The sequence below is a fragment of the Marmota monax genome, unplaced genomic scaffold (assembly GCF_021218885.2).
Source record: "Marmota monax isolate L192 unplaced genomic scaffold, Marmota_monax_Labrador192_F-V1.1 WCK01_AAM20220418_F8-fsc00011, whole genome shotgun sequence".
Lineage (NCBI taxonomy): Eukaryota > Metazoa > Chordata > Mammalia > Rodentia > Sciuridae > Marmota > Marmota monax.
The window spans coordinates 8,270,794-8,294,190 of NW_026693082.1; the positions used below are offsets into that span (position 1 = coordinate 8,270,794).

Here is a 23,397-nt window from a genome sequence, read left to right on the forward strand (position 1 = left end):
TGCTCAATATCAGACTGAGGAGGTGAACTCTTCCAGTCCAACCCCAAGCAGGACATTGGGTCATCAGCTAATGGAAGAAAGTGGTTCATTTTCTGTACAACTTCCAGAAACCTGACATTTATTCCTAACCATGCTCCCCAGTTCCAGCAACTCTATCATAATTTCCTTGTAAACTGTTAGCCCTGAAAGAGGTTTTTCAAAAGAGAGGCCCTTTATTAGTTCTACCAGTACAGTGTCTATGGCTTCATCTACTTTATGGCAATGTTTTTGACTTTAAATATTTGAGTTCTTCAAAATATTGAGCCACCACAAGATTTTAGCATATCATTTATTTTACTAGAAATAACTTATGTTAATAGACAACTAAAGTTCTTTAAATTAAATTTAGAAAATTCTCTAATAGAGTCAACTCCTGTCATTATAACTAAGCACCATTATCCAGAATAAAGGCAGAGAGCAAGCAGGGACTATTTCCACCGTGGCTGTTATTCCTTTTCCCATTTTCTTTATTTGCCAGAAGAAGAAAACAAGAACATGTTCTATTTCATTTTTGTTAGAATTGAGCTTTAGAAAAGTGCTTTCTTCTCATTTCATTTTTATTTTCTGTCATCGGCTGCTGCCTCCTGCGGCCCCAATTCTGAATGCTGTACATAATGTTGGTTTCATAACCACCTTTATAAATCAATTTTCTTTAAAAAAATAAAGCCAAAAACATATTCATTCAAAGTGACTGTTGGCAAGTAAAACATCCTTAATCTTCTTTAAATAAGCTATAAAAATGAAGCAAGAGACAGTCTTTAACAAAATTGATCTTAAAAATATTCTTACTAATGCAGGCTGTAGGACACATTAGAAAATCACATTCACTTGCAAAACATTTTATAGGCCTATAAAAATTTCACTAGCTTTCTCTGTTCTTAACAGTGCTACAGCAATGATAAATCAATAGGAAATTTATCAGAAGAAAAAGAAAATGAAAATGTATTTGCTGTGGGTTGCAGTTTTCATTTATATTGACTTTCATATTTATTGAATGTTTGATTTCTTTGAGATCTTCCTGGATTGCTTATAGGCCCCACAATCCTGGGTAAGGCCATTTTCATTAATTCAGTTCAACATATTTATGTCTATAGTGTTTATGACATATTAGACACTGTGCCGGGTATCTGGAAAGAGAGAATAGAATTTAAAAAAAAAAGAAAAAAGAGAAATAATAGAAGAATTGCCAATAAACTAGATAATAATCCAGTAAGAAAATTATTTTTAAGGACTACATAATGTACTTATGGTAAAGACTCAATGACTAGATTCCATTTGAGGTAGTCTAAGGATGAGGAGGATTTTGGTACATAGGGGGAACTCCATTCCAGAGTGAATGCACATGAGAAAGGAAGAAAGAGTATAGGAGCATGGCTGAGGGAGGAAATGTAGCTTATAAGGATGAGAGCATCTGATAGAGATGACAGACACACAGGCTCACGAGAGTGCCAATTTAAGGGAGTAAAGAACAGTATTTTAAACAACTAACACTGGAAAAACTGGATACCCACATGTAAAAGAATGAAGTCAGACCTTTTTGTTAGACCACATAGAATAATTAATTCCAAGTGGGTCACAGATCTAAATGTAAATGCTAAAACTATAAGACTTAGAAAAACACCTAGAAGTAAGTCTGCATCACTGTGGATTATGAAGCTTTCTTAAATATAGCAGCAAGTGTAAAAGCAAAAAGAGAAAAATAAAATAAATTGGAATTCATCAAAAATTAAAGAAAATTATAATCCAAAGACATTATCAAAAAGCAAAAAGACAACCCAAAGAATAGGAAAAAATATTTGTAAATAGTATGCAAAATAGGAAATTATATGCAAGAATATCTAAATAACTGCTATGTTTCAACATTTTGAAAAGATAACCTAATTTTAAAATGTCCTTAAAAAGATTTTGAACAGATATTTCTTCAAAGAAGATATAAAAGTGGTCATTAGGTACATGAACAAAAAAATGTTTGACATCATTGGCTACTAGAAAATGTAAATTAAAACTATAGTGAGGCACTATTTCATATCCACTGAAATTATAATAAAAAAAGATAATCAGTTTTGGTGAGGAGGTGGAAAAGTTGGAACCCATATACATTTCTGGTGGGAATTTGAACTATTGCACTCACTTTGGACAATAGTTTGGCTCGTCCTCAAAAAGTCAAACATAGAATTATTATAGGACGCAGCATGCCAACAATATATGCCCACAAGAAACTTTTAAAAAAATGTTCATGCAAAATCATGTAGGCAAATGTTTATAGAGGCACTATTCATAAAAGCAAAAAAGTGAGAATAATCCAAAGATCATAAGCTGAAGAATAGATAATTCAGTGTAGGATGTCCATTGCATGGAATATTAAATGGTGCTGGGAAAATTAGAAATCCACATGTAACAAAATGAAATTAAACCTATATCTCTCATCCTGCATGAAACTAAACTTAAAGTGGATCAAAAACTTAGGCACTAGAACAGAGACACTGAGCCTAATAGGAAATAAGCCCTAAATCTTTACCATGTCAGCCTAAGATATGACTTTCTTAACAAGAATCCTAAAGCACAAGTAAAATCAAGAATCAATAAATGGGAAAAATTCAAACTAAAAAGCTTCTTCTTAGCAAAGGAAACAATAACGTGAAGGGATAGCCTACAAAATGGGAGAAAATCTTTACTATCTGCATCTCAGATTGAGCATTAATCTCCAAGATGTATAAATAACTCAAAAAACTTAATACACACACAAAAAGAGAGAGAAAAACAAATAACCCAACCAATGAATGGGCTGAGGAACTCAACAGACACTTCATGTAAGAAGAAATAAAATCAATCAACAAATATATGAAAAAATGTTCAACATCTCTAGCAATTAGAGGAATGCAAATTAAAGCTACTCTAATATTTCATCTCACTCCAATCAGAATGGCAATTATCAAGAATACAAGCAACACTAACTGCTGGAGAGTATATGGGGAAAAGACTCATACATTGCTGGTGGGACTGCAAATTGGTGCAACCAATCTAGAAAGTACTATGGAGATTCCTTAGAAAAATTGGAAAGGAACCACCATTTTACCCAGCTATCCTACTCCTAGATTTATATCCAAAGGACTTAAAATCAGCATACTTCATTGATGCAGCCACATCAATGTTTATAGCAGCTCAGCTCATAATAGCTAAACTATGGAACCAACTTATGTGGCCTTCAACAGATGAATAGATAAAGAAACTGTGGCTATAGACTGGAATATTACTCAGCTTTAAATAAAAATGGAATTATGGCATTTGACAGTAAATGCATGGAATTGGATAACATCATGCTAAGTGAAATAAGTCAATTCCCCCAAAACAAAGGCTAAATGTTTTCTCTGATAAATAGGTGCTAATTCACAATAACAGAGGGGTGCTAGGGAAGAATAGATTTATTTTGTATTAAGTAGAGGAGAGTGAAGGAGGGGTATGGAGGTAGGAATGGTAGTAGAATGAATCAGACATTATTACCATGTTCATATATGACTACATGAGTGGTGTGATTCTACATCATGTACAACCAGAAGAAAACTTATACTCCATTTATGTATGAGAAATTATACTCCATTTATGTATGTGTTAATGTGCATTCTACTGTCATGTATAATTAATTAGAACAAATAAAAAAATTTATACAAAGAAAAAATGAATAAAAAAAGAAGAAATGAAGTACTGTTACTCGTTACAACATGGAAGAACGCTGAAAGCATTATGCTGAGAGGGTAGTCAGTCATAAAGATCATATATAACCTGATCCCATTTAATTGAAAGGAAAATCCACAGAGACAGAAAGTGTATTAGTGCCCAGGGACTGGGTGGCAAGATACAGGTGGAAATGGGATCAATGAGGAATTTCTTTTTGTAGTGATGAAAATATTCTAATATTTATTATGGTGGTAGTTCTAAAACTTCATGAATATACTAAAAATAATTGAATTGTACATTTTAAGTGAATGAATTGTATGTTATGTGAATTATAACTCAATAAGTCTCTGTTTTTGAAAAAAAAAATACCAAAACAGACTCCAGAGCAAGACTTCCCATATTGAAATTCATGTTTTTACTTACAAGTTATGAAGTTCTGGGCTATTAAATCTCTTTGTAGCTAATTTTTTTTCATCTATAAATGAATGATTACTTGTAGCTGAGCTCTCAAGGGAAATTTTCACAGAGGTGGAATTTGTTCTGGTCTCAAACACAGTACTTTCCTAGATTGTGAGATGAAGACATTAAAAGGGAAAAGAAATGAACTGATACTTTTAGAACACGCACTGCCTACCAGGGTTTCTGCTAAGCATTTGACATGTGTTTTTGCACGTACTACCCACTATTTCTGATTTTTTGAAAAAAATTGACTCTGAAAATAAAGTAATTTTAAGTGACCAAGTAGGGTTTCAATTGCAAGCCTAGTGTCTGGCCTGAGTAACAACTATGAGGTGAAAAGTGCAGGGCAGGGTGGCCAAAGTGTCTGGATTTCATCCTGTAGGTGCTGGGGAGCTATGAAATTGTTCAACAACATCAACGAAAGGCAGGAGTATTGATGTAAATGTATTTTTACATGTAGAAGTCCAAATTTGTCTTACACCTTATTAGATAGAACAAATGTACCTTTGAGACTTCTTTCAGTGTTACTCAAAATAGAGCTGACAAGCTTGCCTTTAGTGAATTTTCCAGCAAAGTGATTTGCTTCCCATTGCAAGATGAATCTAAAAGGTGAATTAAAACTCTATATGTGCCTGAATTTGTTAATTTGAGTTGCTAATTGTTATCAAATGACAGGTTGATTTTCATGTGAATTTTGGCACTAAGAATAGATATTTGAAGCTTTAAATTTCATTAAAAAATCTCAAAAAATGAACAAAAATTATGGTCTTTATGCAAGAACTCAGTGAAAAAGAACACATCATCTAGTAGTTCTTCCTTTTCTGAGGTTTTACTTTCTGCAGTTTTAGTTACCCACAGTCAATCACAGCCTGAAAATATTAATATTGACATTAATATTTGTCTTGGCTTTTCAAGAGAAAGAGGCCATATTCACATAACTCCTTTCCACATAACATTTGTTAATAGTACATCATTATGATTTTTTATTTCACTATTAGTTATGGTTGTTAATCTCTTACTCTGCCTAATTTATAACTTAAACTTTATCACAGCTATGTATGTATAGGAAAAACACAGTGCATGTAGGGGTCAGAACTATCTGTAGTCTCAGCCATTCACTGAGGGTCTTGGAACCTGTTATGATTTGGATATGAACTATATCTGCAAAGATTAGGTATTTAAGACTTGGTCCCCAAAGCAATAGAGTTCAGAGACCATTGGAAAGTAATTTGATCATGAGGGCTCTAATCTCACCAATGGATTAATCCATTGATGAATTCATAACTTAATGAACTATTGCATGGTAACAGAAATTTATGAGATGGAGCCTAATTAAAGAAAGTGGGTCCTTGGGGTCATGTCCTTGGAGACTATATGTCCCCTCCTCTTTATCTTCTTCCTGTCCACCATGAATGGCATCATGGAGTGAACCACACCCTTCTCACCATGATGTTTTGCCTAGAAACGATAGAGTCAAGTAATCATGGGCTGAAACTCTGAAAATGTGAGCCAAAGTAAACCATTTCTCCTTTAAGATGATTTTCATAGGTATTTTGTTACAGCAAATGAAACCTATCCCCTGTGGATAAGGGAAGGAATACTGTATATGTAATTATTCAAATGAGATAGTAGATATTCATCACATGTGTTTGATGGTGTCTTCTTTAACAAGTTCTGGAGATATCATGAACCCTTTGCCTCTGTGTCCTACTAGGAGATTCTTTCAAAGCCATCAATAAGAAAGCAATTATATGTCCAGGAATTATCAGAACTGGTCCACCACACAGTAGAAGGAATGGGTAGCAAATGTGTGTCCATCCCCATTCCAGGAGGTATTCCCATCTCAAGGCATGCTTAGTTGCACTGGTGTATGTGTGTGGAAACCATGAATGACCAGGGTGCTCTTCCTTTTTCAGTCAATGGTTCTCTGTGGACATCCTACATCTCCTAGAATGAGTGCACTTGAGAACAAATGAGTGGGGACATTTTGGTTATTGCAATGATTGGGATCTTCTGCAATCTGTATATGAAATAAAATGGGAGTTCATAACCCACTTGAATCAAATGTATGAAATATGATATGTCAAGAGCTATGTAATGTTTTGAACAACTAATAATAAAAAAAGAAAGAAATTAGTGGTAGTGGCTAGAAAATATCCTGACTCTCCTGAAATCCATGAGACTGGACTGCACAGTGAAGAACTGCCCTTCATTCTACATGTTTTCCAAATCTCCTATCTCATAAGTTATAAACTGAGCTTCTCTGAGACTAGACTCTAATTCCATTTTCCATACAAACAGAAAGTAGTTTTTACATGGTTTTAATACATACTCAGTTTTTCAGCATGACACTACCCTATAAATTGTGGGAGGACTAAAATTTTGTCTATAACCGTGTGAAGCACTGATCACCATCCCAGAAATAATGTCATACCAGATTCATGGTACTGTGACAGAAAAATTATCCTATAGTAGCAATCTGCATTTGTATTTGTAATTGTTGTTATTGCTGTTCTTATTGTGTATACACATATGCAAATAAATATATATTTGTATATTCATATTTATAGTTTATTTGTATATTTATATTTATAGCTAGCCATTATTTTAAAATGTTGAACATAATAATGTATGTTTAAACCATTTATTTTGGGGTTATCTAGGTTTTTCAATATTATTCTCGTAGATCAACAATACAATTTCTCTAAAGAGAATACAATATTCTTAATATAAATAGAGTTTTATTTTCTAATACACCCTCAGTTTTTTTGTTGCGCTTGAAAGAAAATGTATTTGTTGCTCATGGAAGGAAAGGATAGCCAATGACTTTAAATAATTTGTAGGATTTCAAGAAAGGAAATATGTTTTGGGTGATACTTTGTTTCTACCCTGTCCGATGTTATAATTCAGGAAATTAATTATTATGACACAATACATAAATAAAGCCCAGCTCATATCAAATTTTCTCATTTTATCCATATTGACATTTGAAAATTTGTCTTAGCATCTCACTTCTACTTTAATTATGGTTATTTTTTTCTGCTTTCTGTCACAGTTATAAATCTGTTTCTTATTACTCATTCCAATGAAAGTTTTATTCTAATTCTAATCTTACCTCTATTCCTTCAATTACATATAACTCTTCAACCTGGCTTCTCATATTCTTACTTATTTTAAATCCAAAACTACTCATGATAAGCATCAGATCACTTTATTAATATCTTCATATAGAAACATTATATATTTAAATAATCATTTAGTTAAAAATTACTCTCTTTTTATTTATTATACTTGAGACATTATATTGTTTTTTGAAACTATGTTTTTGTGATCTATAAATTTTTTCAGAAGAGTAATGTACTCATTTATTATAAAACTCTTTATGAAGTATGTGCTATATTAAAAATCACAGTTCTTCTATTATTGTAACGAAATATTTTTCACATTTTATATTAAAGAAACAGAATGTGACTTAACCTAAATTATACATCAAGAATGAGCTTTGAAACTTAACACCAATACAACAAATAACCCAATCAATAAATAGGCTAAGGAACTCAACAGACAATTCACAGAAGAAGAAATACAATCAATCAACAAATACATGAAAAAATGTTCAACATCTCTAGCAATTAGAGGAATGCATATCAAAACTACTCTAAGATTTCATCTCACTCCAGTCAGAATGGCAATTATAAAGAATACTAGCAACTAACTGTTGGAGAGGATGTGGGGGAAAAGGTACACTCATACATGGCTGGTGGGACTGCAAATTGGTGCAACCAATCTGGAAAGTAGCATGGAGATTCCTTAGAAAAACTGGAAAGGAATCACCATTTGACACAGCTATCCCACTCCTAGATTTATACCCAAAGAACTTAAAATATATAATATATAATATATATATACTATATATATATAGTATACTACATAGATGCAGCAACATCAGTTCAATTTAAATAGCTAAACTATGGAACCAACCTAGATGCACTTCAACAGATGAAGGGACAAAGAAACTGTGGTATAGACACACAATGGAATATTACTCAGCCTTAAAGAATGAAATTATGGCATTTGCCAATAAATGGATGGAGTTGAAGAATATCATGCTAAGTGAAATAAGTCAATCCCCCAACCAAAGGCCAAATGTTTTCTCTGATATGCAGATGCTGATCCATAATGGGGGGGTAGCGAAAAATGGAGGAACTTTGGGTTGGGCAGAGGGGAGTGAAGGGAGGGGAGGGGGTGTACGGGTGGAAAGGATGGCAGAATAAGATGGATATTACCCTATGTACATGTATAATTGCACAAACAGTGGGACTCTGCATTGCATACAGCCAGAGAAATGAGAAGTTGTGCTCCATTTGTGTACAATGAGTTGAAGTGCATTTGGCTGTCATGTATAACTAAATAGAATAAATAATCATTAAAATACAGAATGAGCTTTGATATCTTAAAATTTGGATCCCCTTGGATTCTCCCTGTTCTGTTTATAGACTTATGTTCACCATTAAAAATGCTTTATTATGCATCATTTGGGTCCTCAATAAATAAAAATTGTAGTGGAGATGATTATGAGAACTTTTTCTAGAATTAATTATTATTGATAATAATAATGCAAGTAATAACTCCTACATATAGATCCAGAACAGGGAACACATATTTATGACTTACCATCTATTACCTCATATAATACATGTAATAATTACAAACAGGAAAGTTGTTATCCATATTCATAGATGAAGAAAATGAGGATTAAACAGATTGATGAGTTGCCTTGGATCATAAAGCTAATAAATGACAGAGGCCTAGAACCAAACATAGGCCTCTCTGTTCATATGTTCTGTTTCTGAAAAGAACAATGTTCTTCAGTTTTGTATTAACAAAGATAAAACATAAAGTTAATATTTGGGATTGTGGTGAAAATAGGAATGCTTTTAATAAATCTATTAAGGAAATTAATAATCTCTACAAATGTTTTAAATTAAACAGAGTGGAAAGAAAGACACTATAACCCACACTGCTGACATAATGATTTTCATTAACATACCATACTGATATTTGGAATGGATTCATCCGATATTGCCCTTCACAAAAACCATACCAATAGAAACTGCATTGTCCAAATTGGTAGCCCCTAGACTTGTGTGGCTATGCAGCATTAGCAATGTGGCTATGAATTGAGATATGCTATAAATATAAGATACACCCAGAATTTTACTAAAAATATAAGAAATGGATGTGAAATAGCTCAGTAATTTCTATTTTGATTATTTGTTACAACTATATTATAGAGATTTGGCTAAATAAAATGTTACTAAAATCTGTTTCACTGATTTCTAATTTTTTAGGTTTATAACAAAAAATTTTAAAATTTTTTTTAGATGTTGATGGACCTTATTTTATTCATTTATTTTATGTGGTGCTGAGAATCGAATCCAGTGCCTCATACATGCTAGGCAAGTGCTCTACTACTGAGCTATACCCTCAATCCCAGTTTCATAGAAAATTTTAAATTACACTTGTAGGTTGCATTATATTTCTATTAGACAATGCCATTGTAAACTACATATATATTTTTCCAATAGCCAATTTTAAATAATTAAAATGTTTTAAACAAAAAAGGCAAAACAACATGTAATATCCAGTGTTACAATGTAGAAAATTTATTTGAGTAAAGCTTTAATTTTAGTTTTTGTCTGCCAATTAATAGATGTATAAAATCTGACAAACTATTTCAAGTCTATTAACCATAATTTCTGTAAAATCATAATTATAGTTATATTGCTTATCTCACATAGGGTGGTTACAAATATGAAATGAATAATAATTTCATTCAGTGAAAAAAAGTATCAAGAACCTAATCCTTACATAAATGGTATGACTCTACATTGTGTACAACCAGAGAAATGAAAAATTGTGCTCCATTTGTGTACAATGAATCAAAATGCATTCTGCTGTCATGCATAACTAATTAGAAGAAAAAGGAGGAGGAGGAGGAGGAGGAGGAGGAGGAGGAGGAGGAGGAGGAGGAGGAGGAGGAGGAGGAGGAGGAGAAGGAGGAGAAGGAGGAGAAGGAGGAGAAGGAGGAGGAGGAGGAGCTAATCTGTGGCAAGTACTAGGGATATAAAGGACCTCAGACCTGGTTGCTGACCTCAAAGAGGTTACAATAGACATTGTTGAGTAGATATTGATAGATATTATAGGACCAACGACAAAGACTATACTACAAAATGTCATGTAACTTGTTAACTCTGCTTAAGGATTAAGGAAAGTTCCACAGAGGCTTTTTCCTCTGATATGGCCTCTCAATTGTGTGCGAAAGACTTTGCCAGGTAGAGAAGTCAGGGGACACCTTGTCTTCACATCTCTGGTATAAAAGTGCAAGGTATATGGAAGGAACAACAGGGGGATTGAGGTCATGGCAAATAAAGGAGGAGAGGCAGTGGCTTGTTTCCAGTATTGGGAAATTTGGGTTGAAAGCTTCTTAAGCTGAGGGAGAGAAGAGAAGCAAGGAACCACAGTTACTTTCTAGATTTTGCTGATGGTGCCCATCCATATTCTAATATAATTGTGGAATATTTCTTCCTTTCTTAGAGAAAAATGTTGAGAAGACATAAATATAAGTTAGCAAGGCTTAATTAAATAGCATCCAATGATTAATTTCTTGAAAAATTATGTGAGGCAAATATTCTTTCTTCTTCTTTTTGCCTAATACATGCTCAGGTCTGATCAATGCCTTATAAAAGGACCCACATTTTCAATAGGATAATTGCAGGGCTGCTTAAGAAAAGGCATAGTTTCACAAATAAACCTGAGTTTGTAAGAAATCATTTATATCTACCAGTATTTCCAAAGACCTAACTCATTATTACAGACAAATTTATATCTAAGTTACTTATCTGTAGAAATTCTCAGTCAATATGTAGGTGATTTAACATTTTCTATGGGGTTATGTTTATGTTAAAATCAGAATGAATGTAATGGAGTATGAGTGATACTTTCAAGATTATACCTTTGAGTACAACATACGTACAAAAGGCATTTTTGAAAGCAAACATTTTATGACTGCCTTTTAACTTTGATATTTTCTTTAATGCACTTTTTTTCAGAGATTCTGTTTCAAAAATGATAAAAAATAAACACTGAGTAATCTCAGATTTATTTACAAGCTGAATATATTATAGTATCTAAAAAATGAAATAATGCTTTATTCTCAACATTTAATTTATATTATTTAATGAGTCAACATGTCAAAAATAGAGACCACATATTCTAGACATCAGAAGAGATAAACTCATGTTCCAATTGAATAGAACTTTTATTTCCTTTTTAAATCAGAAAACAAATAAGAAGTAAGGCTGAAAAGATATTTTCCTAGTAATGTATACTATTTGCAATATATGACTCTGAACAACAGAGCAAATTGCTTCTCCAATGTTTCTAACTGAAGAAATTTTTGGTTGTATTAAAGGAAGATTTTTTTAAGATGATAATATCCTTTCCTTGTTGCAACAGATTACCTACAAAGCATTGTAATTGCCTTTTGCTTTCTGGTCAAGAACTCATATTTTCTTTTATTTTTAAATTTATTTTAATTAGGTATTATGACAGCAAAATTCATTTTGATTCATTGTACACAATTGCAGCACAACTTTTCATTTCTCTGGCTGTACTCAATGTAGTGTCACACCCTGTGTGCAGTCATACATGTATCTAGGGTAATGATGTCCATCTCATTCCACCATCTTTCCTCCCCTCCTTCCCTCCTCTTTGCCTAATCAAAGTTCCTCCATTTCCCCCATGCCTCCCTGCTCCCTGTTTTGGACCAGCATCCACTTATCAGAAAGAATATTCAGCCTTTGGTTTTTTTTAGCATTGGCTTACTTCACTTAGCATGATATTCTCAACTCCATCCATTTATTGGCAAATGCCATAATTTCATTCTTCTTTAAGGCTGAGTAATATTGCATTGTGTATATATACCACAGTTTCTTTATCCATTCATCTATTGAAGGGCATCTAGGTTGCTTCCACAATTTAGTTATTGTGAATTGAGCTGCTATGAACATTGATGTGGCTGCATTACTATAGTATGCTCATTTTAGGACCTCTGGATATAGATCAAGGATTGGGTCAAATGGTGGTTCCCTTCCAAATTTTCCAGATTGGTTGCACCAATTTGCAGTCCGCCCCACAATGTATGAGTGTACCTTTTTCCCCACATCCTTGCCAACATTTATTGTTGTCTGTATTCTTGATAACTGCCATTCTGACTGGAGTGAGATGAAATCTTACAGTGATTTTGATTTGCATTTCTCTAATTACTAGATATGTTGAACATTTTTTCATATTTTTGTTGATCAAATGTATATCTTCTTCTGAGAAGTGTCTGTTCAGCTCTTTAGCCCATTTATTGATTGGGTTGTTTGGTGTTTTTTGTGTTAAGTTTTTTGAGTTATTTATAAAATTCTGGAGATTAGTGCTCTATCTGATGTGTGTGTGGCAAAAATTTGCTCCCAAAATGTAGGCTCTCTCTTCACCTCATTGTTTCTTTTGCTGAGAAGCAGCTTTTTAGTTTGAGATCATCCCATTTATTAATTCTTGATTTTATTTCTTGGTGCTTTAGGAGTCTTGTTAAGGAAGTTGGAGCCTAAACCAACATGATGAAGATTTGGGCCTACTTTTTCCTCTGTTAGGTACAGCCAGACCCATGCCAGAGCTCAGGTCCCGACCCAAGATCTCATATTTTCAAGTCTCTCACCTTCTGGAATAACTGGACTCACTTCCCAGAAGACCACAAAAGGGAGAAATCAGGCAAAGGTTGGTTTGTATTTAAAGTTTATTCTGGTCTAGCTTGCTTCAAAGACCCTGTGGAAACAATAAGATCAAACCTCTTGGAATACTTTAGTTTTGGTCTCCAGAAGTCATTTTCTTATTAACAATTCTATTTAGAAGGGACATGTAAGTAAGGGGTAATTAATCCTCATTACAAAAACAATGTGCCCTTGAGTTTAGGGATCCTTCCTGTGTTCCTATCATGTTCACACTCAGAATATCAGAAATAGAATGGAAAATATCTGTGTTTGATCCCTAAATGTGTTCAATTTCTTTATTCTCATTTTGCATTAACTATGAGCCTTGTGAGGGAAGACATTGTCTTTTTTCTTGTTTGCATTCCTCATAATGAACTAAAGTGAACTCATACTTAATAAATGTATGAATTTCTAAAGCACACTAGTAGAAGTTTGTGAATAAGCAGTATAACTAATAACCTGCCCCACCCAAACATATTCCCTGAGGTATATTTGTTTAGAGAAAAGTAGGTGATCTTAGAAATCAAATAGAACCAGACTCAAATTTCAACTCAGACACTTACAGAGCAAGCAAGTGTCTTGATTTTATTTCTTGACCCCTTAACACTTACTGTTTCTATCTATGTAGTGAATACAGTACTTCCTACATTATAGGGTTGTTCTGAGGATTGCATGAATAAATACATATAAAGAGGATATAATAATATTTCTGTGGTACATAACAAGCACTAATAAGTATTGATCTTCTATATGAATTAATCTTCTTCAAACTGGGGTATTTGTCAATGTGCCAAAAGGGTTACAAAGTCAGGGCATAAATACTATGAACTTCTTCTTGCATATTTTTTTCTGGGTGGATAAAATAATTATACAAATATAAAACAATTATTTCAGGCTTCATTTAATCAACAATTTTTTGAGTATCTGATGAGTAGTAGCAGTCTGCTGGGTGCAAGTGATAAAACAGTAAATGAGACATGGACCTGCTACTACAGTGGAAAGGAAAGAAGAGAAGGGAGGGAAGGAGGAAGAAAAGAAAGAAAGGTAGGAAATAAATGGAGAGAGAGAAAATATATAATTGTGAATTTGACAGATGCTTTGAAGAAAACAGGGAATTTGCAATGATAGAATTCAGTTGGTTCAATATACTTCTTCAGCAAAAGTGAACAGCAAAGACTTTTCAATGTGGACAGCAATTTGGTTTCATGAAATAGAGGCAACCATGCTGAGAGTTAGGGAAGGGCATTGGAGGTGGAAGGAACAGCATGCAAAAGTTATCTGAAATTTTAAGGTAAAGCATAAATTTCATATTTGCTGATTGGGCAACTCTCTTGACTCCCCTTCTTCTCAAGACTCTTCCAAAGACATTTGGGACACGTTGCTTAGGAGAAGACCATGAATTTCAGCTTTGAGGGGCAGGAATGGTGGATAGAAAATGTTTGCCTTTCCTTGTCTGTATTTAAGTTGGCAGTTTACAAGGGTTATAACTAAGTACTCAGAAAACGAGTGCTCAGGGAATGAACTGGTACAATTCAAATATGGAGGGGAATATTGTATTCTAACTAGATTTATAAAGTGGTTAAGCTTTATGTGGTACTTGCATTTCAAGATGGAGATTCACACCACTTAAAATAAAACTAAGGTTTCTCTTGGCATGGCTTGATGCTTTCCTTTTGCCTAATGGGAGTATATTGCCACAGAATGGTATTTATGTCTCTTTCTATAGCCAAAGGAAATCATAACTTAAAAATCTTACTAAATTACTATAAATTTCACTAAGTAGTCATAAATTTACTGAAAAGCTCTGGTTTCCCTGAAGAAATCTTGAGAGAGATTTTAAGTTAAGTAAATTTCTTGAAAGAGGGATAATTTTCTTATATATCTTTGTATTACTAATGCCCTGCATAGTGTCAAAGACATGGTAGATGTTTAATAATGGGTTAAATAGAAGTTATAATTTCAGACTGGAATGGATAAAGGGTAGGGAGTATCTCTTGGGCTTAGGCTTTGACACTATAATTAAACTCCAGTGAAATTTTAAAAAAAGGTACACTCAATAGTACATGTTTTTGTTCATAATAATTTGAACATTCCTTTATACTTTTTATCTAATGAAGGCCACAGCATGATAGACATTAAATGAGATAACTCGCTCCTCTGTTGCTATAGTAGATTTTTTTTTTTTATCACTAGGCTAGGATCTTTTAGTCTCAGTGGACAGTTTCAATTGTTTAGAAATGAGTACAATTTAATGGTGTCCTCTCTTAATTTATTAGTGAGAGTAATAAATGACTGGCCTTTAGGCCACTTTATTAACTGTGTTTTAATGCTTGAAATCTCTCTTGCATTGGGTTCCACGTTCACCCCTAATCAGTGAGACCAAAGGAAAGCATGGGTTAGAAAGTTTTAAAATACACGAAAGCATCATCAGGAATTGCCTGGCAACGTTAAATAGTGGGCTTGGCTCATAGTCATATCCTTTTCCTATGTCATGGTTCACCTTGCATTTGAATATATAAGTGGCCCCTTTGGTTTGACAATCATGTTACATATCTAGCAAAACAAACTGAGAGAAGATTTTGGACACTCCCACCAGCAAGCAATGAAGAGGAGCCAAATTAGAAATGAAGATAACTGACTTCACATTTTAGAAGCACCATCAACAATTAAAATGATTAATCATTTAATTTGAAAGATGAGTTTTTTTTAAAAAAGAGGGCAACTGTAATTGAAAAATCCAAGTGAAGGACTTTTTATATTTGAAAATTTGAATCAGGCTTCCAAAATTCTCCTATGATTTATATGTGCAGAAAAATTGCTCTCAGACATCCTTCACGAATATTTCCTACTCCCAGAGCACTTTCCATAAATATTTATATGAAAATTGATTTGACTCTTTTCTAGTTTTTGCTGGCTTGCCTGCCCACACAATATTTTTTCTTGCAAAATGAAAGACTAAATGGCAGAAATGGCAGAGTAGTTAAGCAGCTAAGAAACCACCAAGCTTGCTACCCAAATACTCACAGATAAGCTCCACATTCCCCCAGTCCAGAACTATTACATCATGTCCAAGCATCCATGGCTGAACTTCCTCATGGAGATTTGTTTGCAATGTATTTATCATTTCAGAACAGAAGCGAAGTGCACTTGTTTACCAATTTCTCAACAATAGATTTTATTGGACCAAAACTATTCTTCAGATATAAGCTGGACATGTTTATGATATGAAGACAATAGATCTCTTTCACTCCAATTGTCAAATCTCCAGAAGAAACATTTTATTTGTCTAAGGGTTTCACAGGCTTCTCACTTGTGAAAAGTCCTAATTAGGTCATTTCTGGAGTGAAGCACATTCTTTGCTGAGGCAAATGTATCATCAACTCCTTGGATTCAGGTTGGAATCTCAATAAGAGACATGAGGCACAAAGGGTTCTACTTGGTATAATTTACTATTTGGACACATTTGTACAATTTTAAGAGGGCTTTGCTTATTTCCCTTTTAGATGTCAGGTGGTTGAAAGTTAAATATAGTTAAAGTTCCAAGCATAAATGTAGACATAGATAAAAGTGTGCATGTTTGATGCTACAAGCATTTCATAGAACAGGAGGAACAAATTCTGATTGATAATTTTAGTGAGACGGCTGCTAGGCTCAGCATACTCCCTGAAAACACTTCATCACTTCATAACAACGTTCCATCTAGTCACTATAGCCCATGGTCTACTGAAAAGTTCTTCTTGCAAATCTTTCCAGGAGCTGGAAGGATAGCAGTCCCCCTTATTCAGGGGTGACATGTTCCAAGAACCACAGTGGGTGCTTGAAACTGTGGGTAGCGCCAAATCCTACATATACTATGCCTTTTTCCTTTACATACATGAACATGATAAAGCTTAACTTATCATTTAGACACAGTGAGAGATTGGCAGTAAGTACTAATAGAACTATTAATGCATTATACTACAAGAAAATTTCTAGTATCATTATTCTTGTGCTTTGGGGCCATTATTAAGCAAAATACAGGTTACTTGAACATGATCACTGTGATATCACAACAATCAATCTGCTGACAAGCTAGTAAGTGAGTAGTAGGAGGGTAGCACAGATAGTGTGGATGGAGAAGAAAGGGAAAAATCCACACTTGAGCAGGATGTAGTGGGAAATACAGATTTCATCATACTACTCAGAACTGCATATGATTTAAAATTTATGGAATTTTTTTTCTGGAATTTTCCATTTAATGTTTTCAGACCAAGGCTGACCTCAGGTAACTATAACTCTAGACTCCAAAACCATAGATAAGTAATTATTATATATCCCAGAGATCCAGTGGTAATATTAATAGGCACTAAAGCTAAGATCTTGAGTTTTTGAATAATGAACTAAAATTGGTTCCTAACAGATGATAGAAAAATGAATATATAAAAATGGAAATAATGATGATTAACAATGTAGATGAAGGCAGCATTAGACTGTTATTTTTAGAGGCATTATTTGACAAGATTATTTCAAAATCAGGCTTTAATGATAAAAACTCAAGAGAAAAGAAGTTTTAATTTTCATATTGAAGCAGTTCAGAAACATGTAATTCTACCAATATGAAGGAAAAGGATTTTGAGGTGGCTCTTTCCCATGTTTAAGTATGTAAATGCCAATATGACCTAAGGACTGATGAGGAGATTTCATGTTGTATCCACAATGAATAGGAGGAGATTTCAATGTTGCATCCACAATGAAGAAGCCAAGAGTAAAAGACAGATGCTGAAGGGCGGTAAGTAGCTGATTCAGGTAGTCATTAGCTCTTACTTTACAAAGTCACTAAAATAAAAAATCAATAAATTAAGATAGAAAATAGCTGGACTTACACAAAACATCTCCAAACTCAAAGACATTGGAGATGGTGGCCTCATACGTACTATTTTCTCAAAATCACTTCTCTTCTAAGCGGATTTTTCAGTACAGATATAACTTTCTATTTAATTCTTATTGAATTTATAGCATGCATTTTAAGATAAAGACTACTTATGCAAAACAAGTTTTCTCTGTATGAAATCAACCTTACCAAATGGGGATAAACATACAAAATAATGGCATGAGGATTATGAAAGAACAAAGTGAGTTAATTCAGTCTCCAAGATGTATAACATATTCTGATTTAACATCACACAGTGACCATCGACTTTCTATCAATGATTCAGAATACTTATGGCATGCTTAAACTTACAGGAATTAGACAAAACTCTTCAAACATTTTCTATCAATAAACAGTAAAACACAGCTGATCAAGGAGACTTACCTGCTCTTTCTTTGCTTCGTTTGTCAGAGAGCACCTGTAAAAAATCATGACTCTCTTAATATCCCAAAATTATACCATTTTGTCAAGAATATCATCATCAGGCTCAAAACAAGAGTCAGATTATAAAATCAGAATCAAAGGGCCTCCAGAAATAAAAATAAAGTGCCAAATGAAGCATTAAAATTGAATTATTTGAGGGACTACACAACTCATTTGGAATTATAAAAGTAATTATAATACTTACTGATGGGGAAGATGAATCAAGTTATTTTTCTCTGACTTAAGTAAAGATTTGAATCTACTTACTAACAGAGAAGACTCAATTCCAGTTTCTATCGATTATTCTACTGCCCTCAAATCACCAGGAATCTCCTTAGTGCTAAATCCAGTCTCTGCCTCACTTGATCCCCCAATAACACAGCAGCTAATGCAGCTGACCGCTCCTCCCTTCTTTTTTTTTATTCCAATTTGTTACATATGACAGCAGAATGCATTACAATTCATATTACACATATAGAGCACAATTTTTCATATCTGATTGTATACAAAGTACATCATCAGAAGATGATCCTTCTGCCCTCTGTTCTCCCGCTCTGTCCCTACAGTCTTTTCTACCCTCTGACTATTCCTTATCATTTTACTGGTTTGCTGCCCTTTGCCTTTGTCCTCCTTACAGGTTAAGTTCATTTACTTTAGTATTATTTTGTTTCATCGGGGATTGAAGTTGGGCTTTCTCTCCTTAGTTTGTAGGTTCTTCCATAGTGACATCATTTACTTTCCGTTCATATTCTGATAACCTTCAGATTTATATCTCCAACCTGGATTCTTGCCTTGAGCTCCAGGTCAATGGAGCCAAGTGCTGAGTGGCAATCTGATTTACACATGCTTTAGTAGACACCTTAAACTCCATGTGTTCAAAATTCAGAATCCTCTGCTGCCTTCCTACAACCTCCTCTCCACTCTCTTGGCCAGACACTTCCAGATCTAAACTGATCCTCTTTCTATGTTCCTTTCTTAATGAATGGCATCACTATTCAAATCAGGAATCCAGAGCTCATCCTTTATTTCTCTTCCTATTCTCACTAAATCCTGTTGTTGTCTACTCCCAAATCTTACTTTAGTCAATCCATCACTTTTCATTCTTACTTACACCTCCTGGACAACATAGGTAACTCAGGTTCCTAACTTACCTAGGTAACTCAGCTTCCTAACTTCCTAGTCTGACTCCAGCCTTATTTTTCTTATTCACAGTTTAATCTTTCTAAAAACAATGTGATTACATTAATTGTCTTAATACCCTTCAAGAAGAATGAAATTACATCATTTGATGGTAAGTGGATGAAACTTAAGACTATCATGCTAAGTGAAATAAGCCAATCCCAAAAAAACAAAGGTAGAATGTTTTCTCTGATATGTGGATGCTGACTCACAATAGGTAGTAGGGAGGAAGCAGCAGAGTGTCACTGAATTGAATGGGGGAAGTGGGGGAAATAGGAGTGATGGGAAAGACAGTAGAATGAATCAGACATAACTTTCTGTGTTCATGTATGAATACATGACCATGTATAACTCCACATTAGGTACAACCACAAGAATGGGAAGTTATACTCCATGTAGGTATGATGTGTCAAAATACATTCTACTGTTATGTATAACTAAAAAGAACAAATAAATTTTTTTTAAAAAAGACCCTTCAATAGTCCCCCATGACCCTAAAAATCAACACTGCAGAGGTTAGGATCCTAAGTTTAGCAATCAGAAAGACAGCTACTATCTGCATGACCTCAAGAAAGTTACCAAATTTCTTTGTCTTATTTCCTCATCAGTAAGATAGAGTTTCTTGAAGAGGAGTAAATACAATAATTCATGTGATATATAATGACACCCATGAGTATCACAGAGGAAGCATAAAGTAAATATTTGTTGATTATTCTGAAAGAAATTCTGAAAAACAGAGGGTTACACTTTATTTTTTCAAAGTATCAGGTATATAATACTCTATGGGAATTTGGAATGAAAGAGGCAAAATACTGACATAAAGTTTTGTTCTACCAACCCTTTTTCTATTATCTATTTATCTCTATCTGTATCTCTATCTCTCTTCCTCTCCCCACCTTCCCTTATTTCTCTGTTCATACTTGCCCTGGGGTAATAGCAAATTCATAAAACTGTTGGTGACTGACAATGAGAAGAGTCTCTCTTCCCATGGATATTCAAACATTAAGGGGTACCTACCATCTGACGATAAACACAAGAAACGAACCTTCAATGGCAAGCCTCCAGACACTGTGACACACAGGAGGGGAAAGATTTCTCAAATAATATTAAGTAAATGCCTATTTTCTGCTCTAGAGTGAACCCTATGCAACCAATAAAATGGTTCTGACTTGGGCTGGAAGCAAATTTATTTAATGACTAGTTGACCTGGAATAACAAGTAGGGTAAAATTAGAAAGCAAAATAAGTTGTGTTACCTGAATGTAATATAATATTAAGAATTATTTTTCTTAATTCAGCAATGTTTTAATAAGCATATAAACATAGAAATAACCTGGTAGAATTATTCATGTTCAGCTGTTTAAAAAATTCTCACTTAGGAGTTAAGAGGAATTGCTACAGAGAAATTTCAGCCTGAGGGTTTGAAGAGGAAGTAAAATATAATAAATAGGCTTCTTTGACCATACCTTGAGATAGAGTACTAATAGAGTTACTCATACATTAATAATAATAATAATAATAATAATAATAATAATAATAATAATAATAATAATTTCCCTTGATACAAGAATGAAGGGTCAGATTATTTGACTCCAAACATAAATCAATGCAACCCAAGTGAACCAGGGATTCTCAGATAAAACAGAGCATTTGACAAAAGTATGGTCAAGTATTATTTTGTCTTAAATATAAATATTCCATAAAAGGTACACGTTCATGAGATTACAGTGAACTCTAGAAACATAAAGAAAAGATACAACTTGGAGAAAAATGTGGGATGATGTTTAAACATATTTAAAAGTCTGAACATTGTAAATGTGAAGTGTCATTTGAAAAAAGTAGCAATTTTTTGCTAAATTAAAGCAACAAAAGTCAGTGTCCTTGAATAATGAAAAATATTACTGAAGTATAAAGATGTTGAAAATATTTGAAAATGAGCCCCTGATGCATGTAACCATTTAAATTGTTTGTAAAATGAGAAGCAGAGGCATAGGAGCTCTCATTTCCTACGAAAATTATTGAAGAAAAGAACAAATATAAAATATGCATTGTCTATAACATGTTAATCTAAAAATTCATAAGTGTGATGGTGAACATGTATTTTATGAATATATGACAATATTTTAATATGATAATTTTTACTTAAAATTACTAGATCCCAGGGACTAGGGAGAGGAAGTAATGGGAAATTATTGTTCAATGAGTACAGAGTTTCAGTTTTGGAAAATGAAAATTCTTGAGTGGATGGTGTTGATGGTTGCACAATGATGTAGTTGGATTAATATCACTGTACTTAAAAATGGTTAAGATGATAAATTTTGTGTTATGTGTATTTTATCATAATTACAAAATAAAAGATCCCTGAGGAAAAAAAATCACGAGATGCACAATCTAAGGCAACCCCATATGTTGAAACATAGATATTTTATTAAATAAATATTTGTTGAGTGCTTAGTTGGTATAGAAATGTATAGAAATAAACATTTGCTGAGTGCTTCAACTGTTCTTTCTGTTGTACAGTTGTCTGGGAGCAGATAAGTACCCAAATTGGAGATTTGGGAACTCTAGAATTGCTAGAATTATCTCATGGGCAATTCATGAAAAATTGTTAGAATTAGCTCATGGATAGTCTCATAGAAAAATCATGATTGTGGGTTTTAATACTTATCACAGACCACAGATGGTAGAGACCACATTTGGGTGACTTTGTTTCTTTCTTGATTAGTAGTATTAGAGTCACTTGCCTCATTTGGTGAGATTCCCCAGAAGGTGGTAAATTTTCTAGTGCTTCTAAAGTCATAGTAATTATAAATCCATGTTAATACATACTTTAATGATAAAAAATATTTTAGGTATTTGTTCTATGATAGGGCTAGATTTAAAACAATTGCTTTTGGTAATAGATTTATTCAAACATGTATCCTTTGCCTACTTATCCAAATATGCTAGACTAAAATATGTAACTATGTTAGATAACCATGAAAGCACCCAGATAACTTTTTATTGGTAGACTAGGACATGTAATAAATACTTTACCTACTATAGTAGTAGTCAAATAGAAAGCTATTTCAACACCTGCTGCTTTGAAACACAAAAGACTCATTTGTTCTCAATGCCCTCATATAAACCTTGAAAACCAAAAGTGTCAAATATACTTCTAAAGTAAATAAAATCATAGGTAAACATGTAAGTCATTTTACTATGTGCCCTTTACTTTATCCAGAACCCACCTGTTGATTTCAAACTCAATAGATTATATTTAGTAGTGGCCCTAATTTAAATATTACTGAATAATGCCTAAGTAGAAATGAGTGGAAAAGGTTGATCACCAGATTACCACTGGAAATTTGTTTCCTTGGACAATGTAAGGTCTGTAAATGTTACACACTGACTTTGGTCCAAGTAAGTTAAGACTGACTGTTGTAGGTGAAAAATATCTCAAACAGAAAAAGTAAAACCTTTTCCTAAATCTCTCTCCATTACCTGTCTAGTATATTGAGTACATATTATAGGTAAAAATGGGGAAGAAATATTTCAAAGCATTATAATCTCTAATAATTTTAAGAGTTTCAACCAAATTATCAGTTAATGAAGTGATAAAAAATATGATGTTTTATTTATCTTACTGAATTCTCATTATTGACTTTAAATTTGAATTTGAAATATTTTGATCATAGCCATGATGAGAAGTACACAAAATCTTTTTATTTATGAAAAAATTCTCTATAGTGGTTCCTGTCTAGCTGTTAAAGCTATCCTTTCCCAACTAGTTTTGAGAAAATATTAGACAGTGGGAAGGAGGGGAGAGAAGGGAAAGAACACAGACTTCCTCAAATAATTATGCCATGAAAGCCAAGGAAAAATATTCTAAAAATTATAGAATATATTATATAATTTA

General features: G+C 33.4%; 1 protein-coding gene across 4 annotated transcripts in view; it reads right to left on the reverse strand.

Annotated features, from left to right (window-relative positions):
- The window catches only part of Stard13 (StAR related lipid transfer domain containing 13), a 482,586-nt gene that overhangs the window by 262,962 nt on the left and 196,227 nt on the right, over window positions 1–23,397 (reverse strand). For all 4 annotated transcript variants that reach the window (XM_046454058.2, XM_058582528.1, XM_046454060.2 and 1 more), the window contains exon 3: window positions 18,283–18,316. In XM_046454058.2, the coding sequence (XP_046310014.1) occupies window positions 18,283–18,316 (34 nt within the window). The remainder of the gene's footprint in view (window positions 1–18,282; window positions 18,317–23,397) is intronic.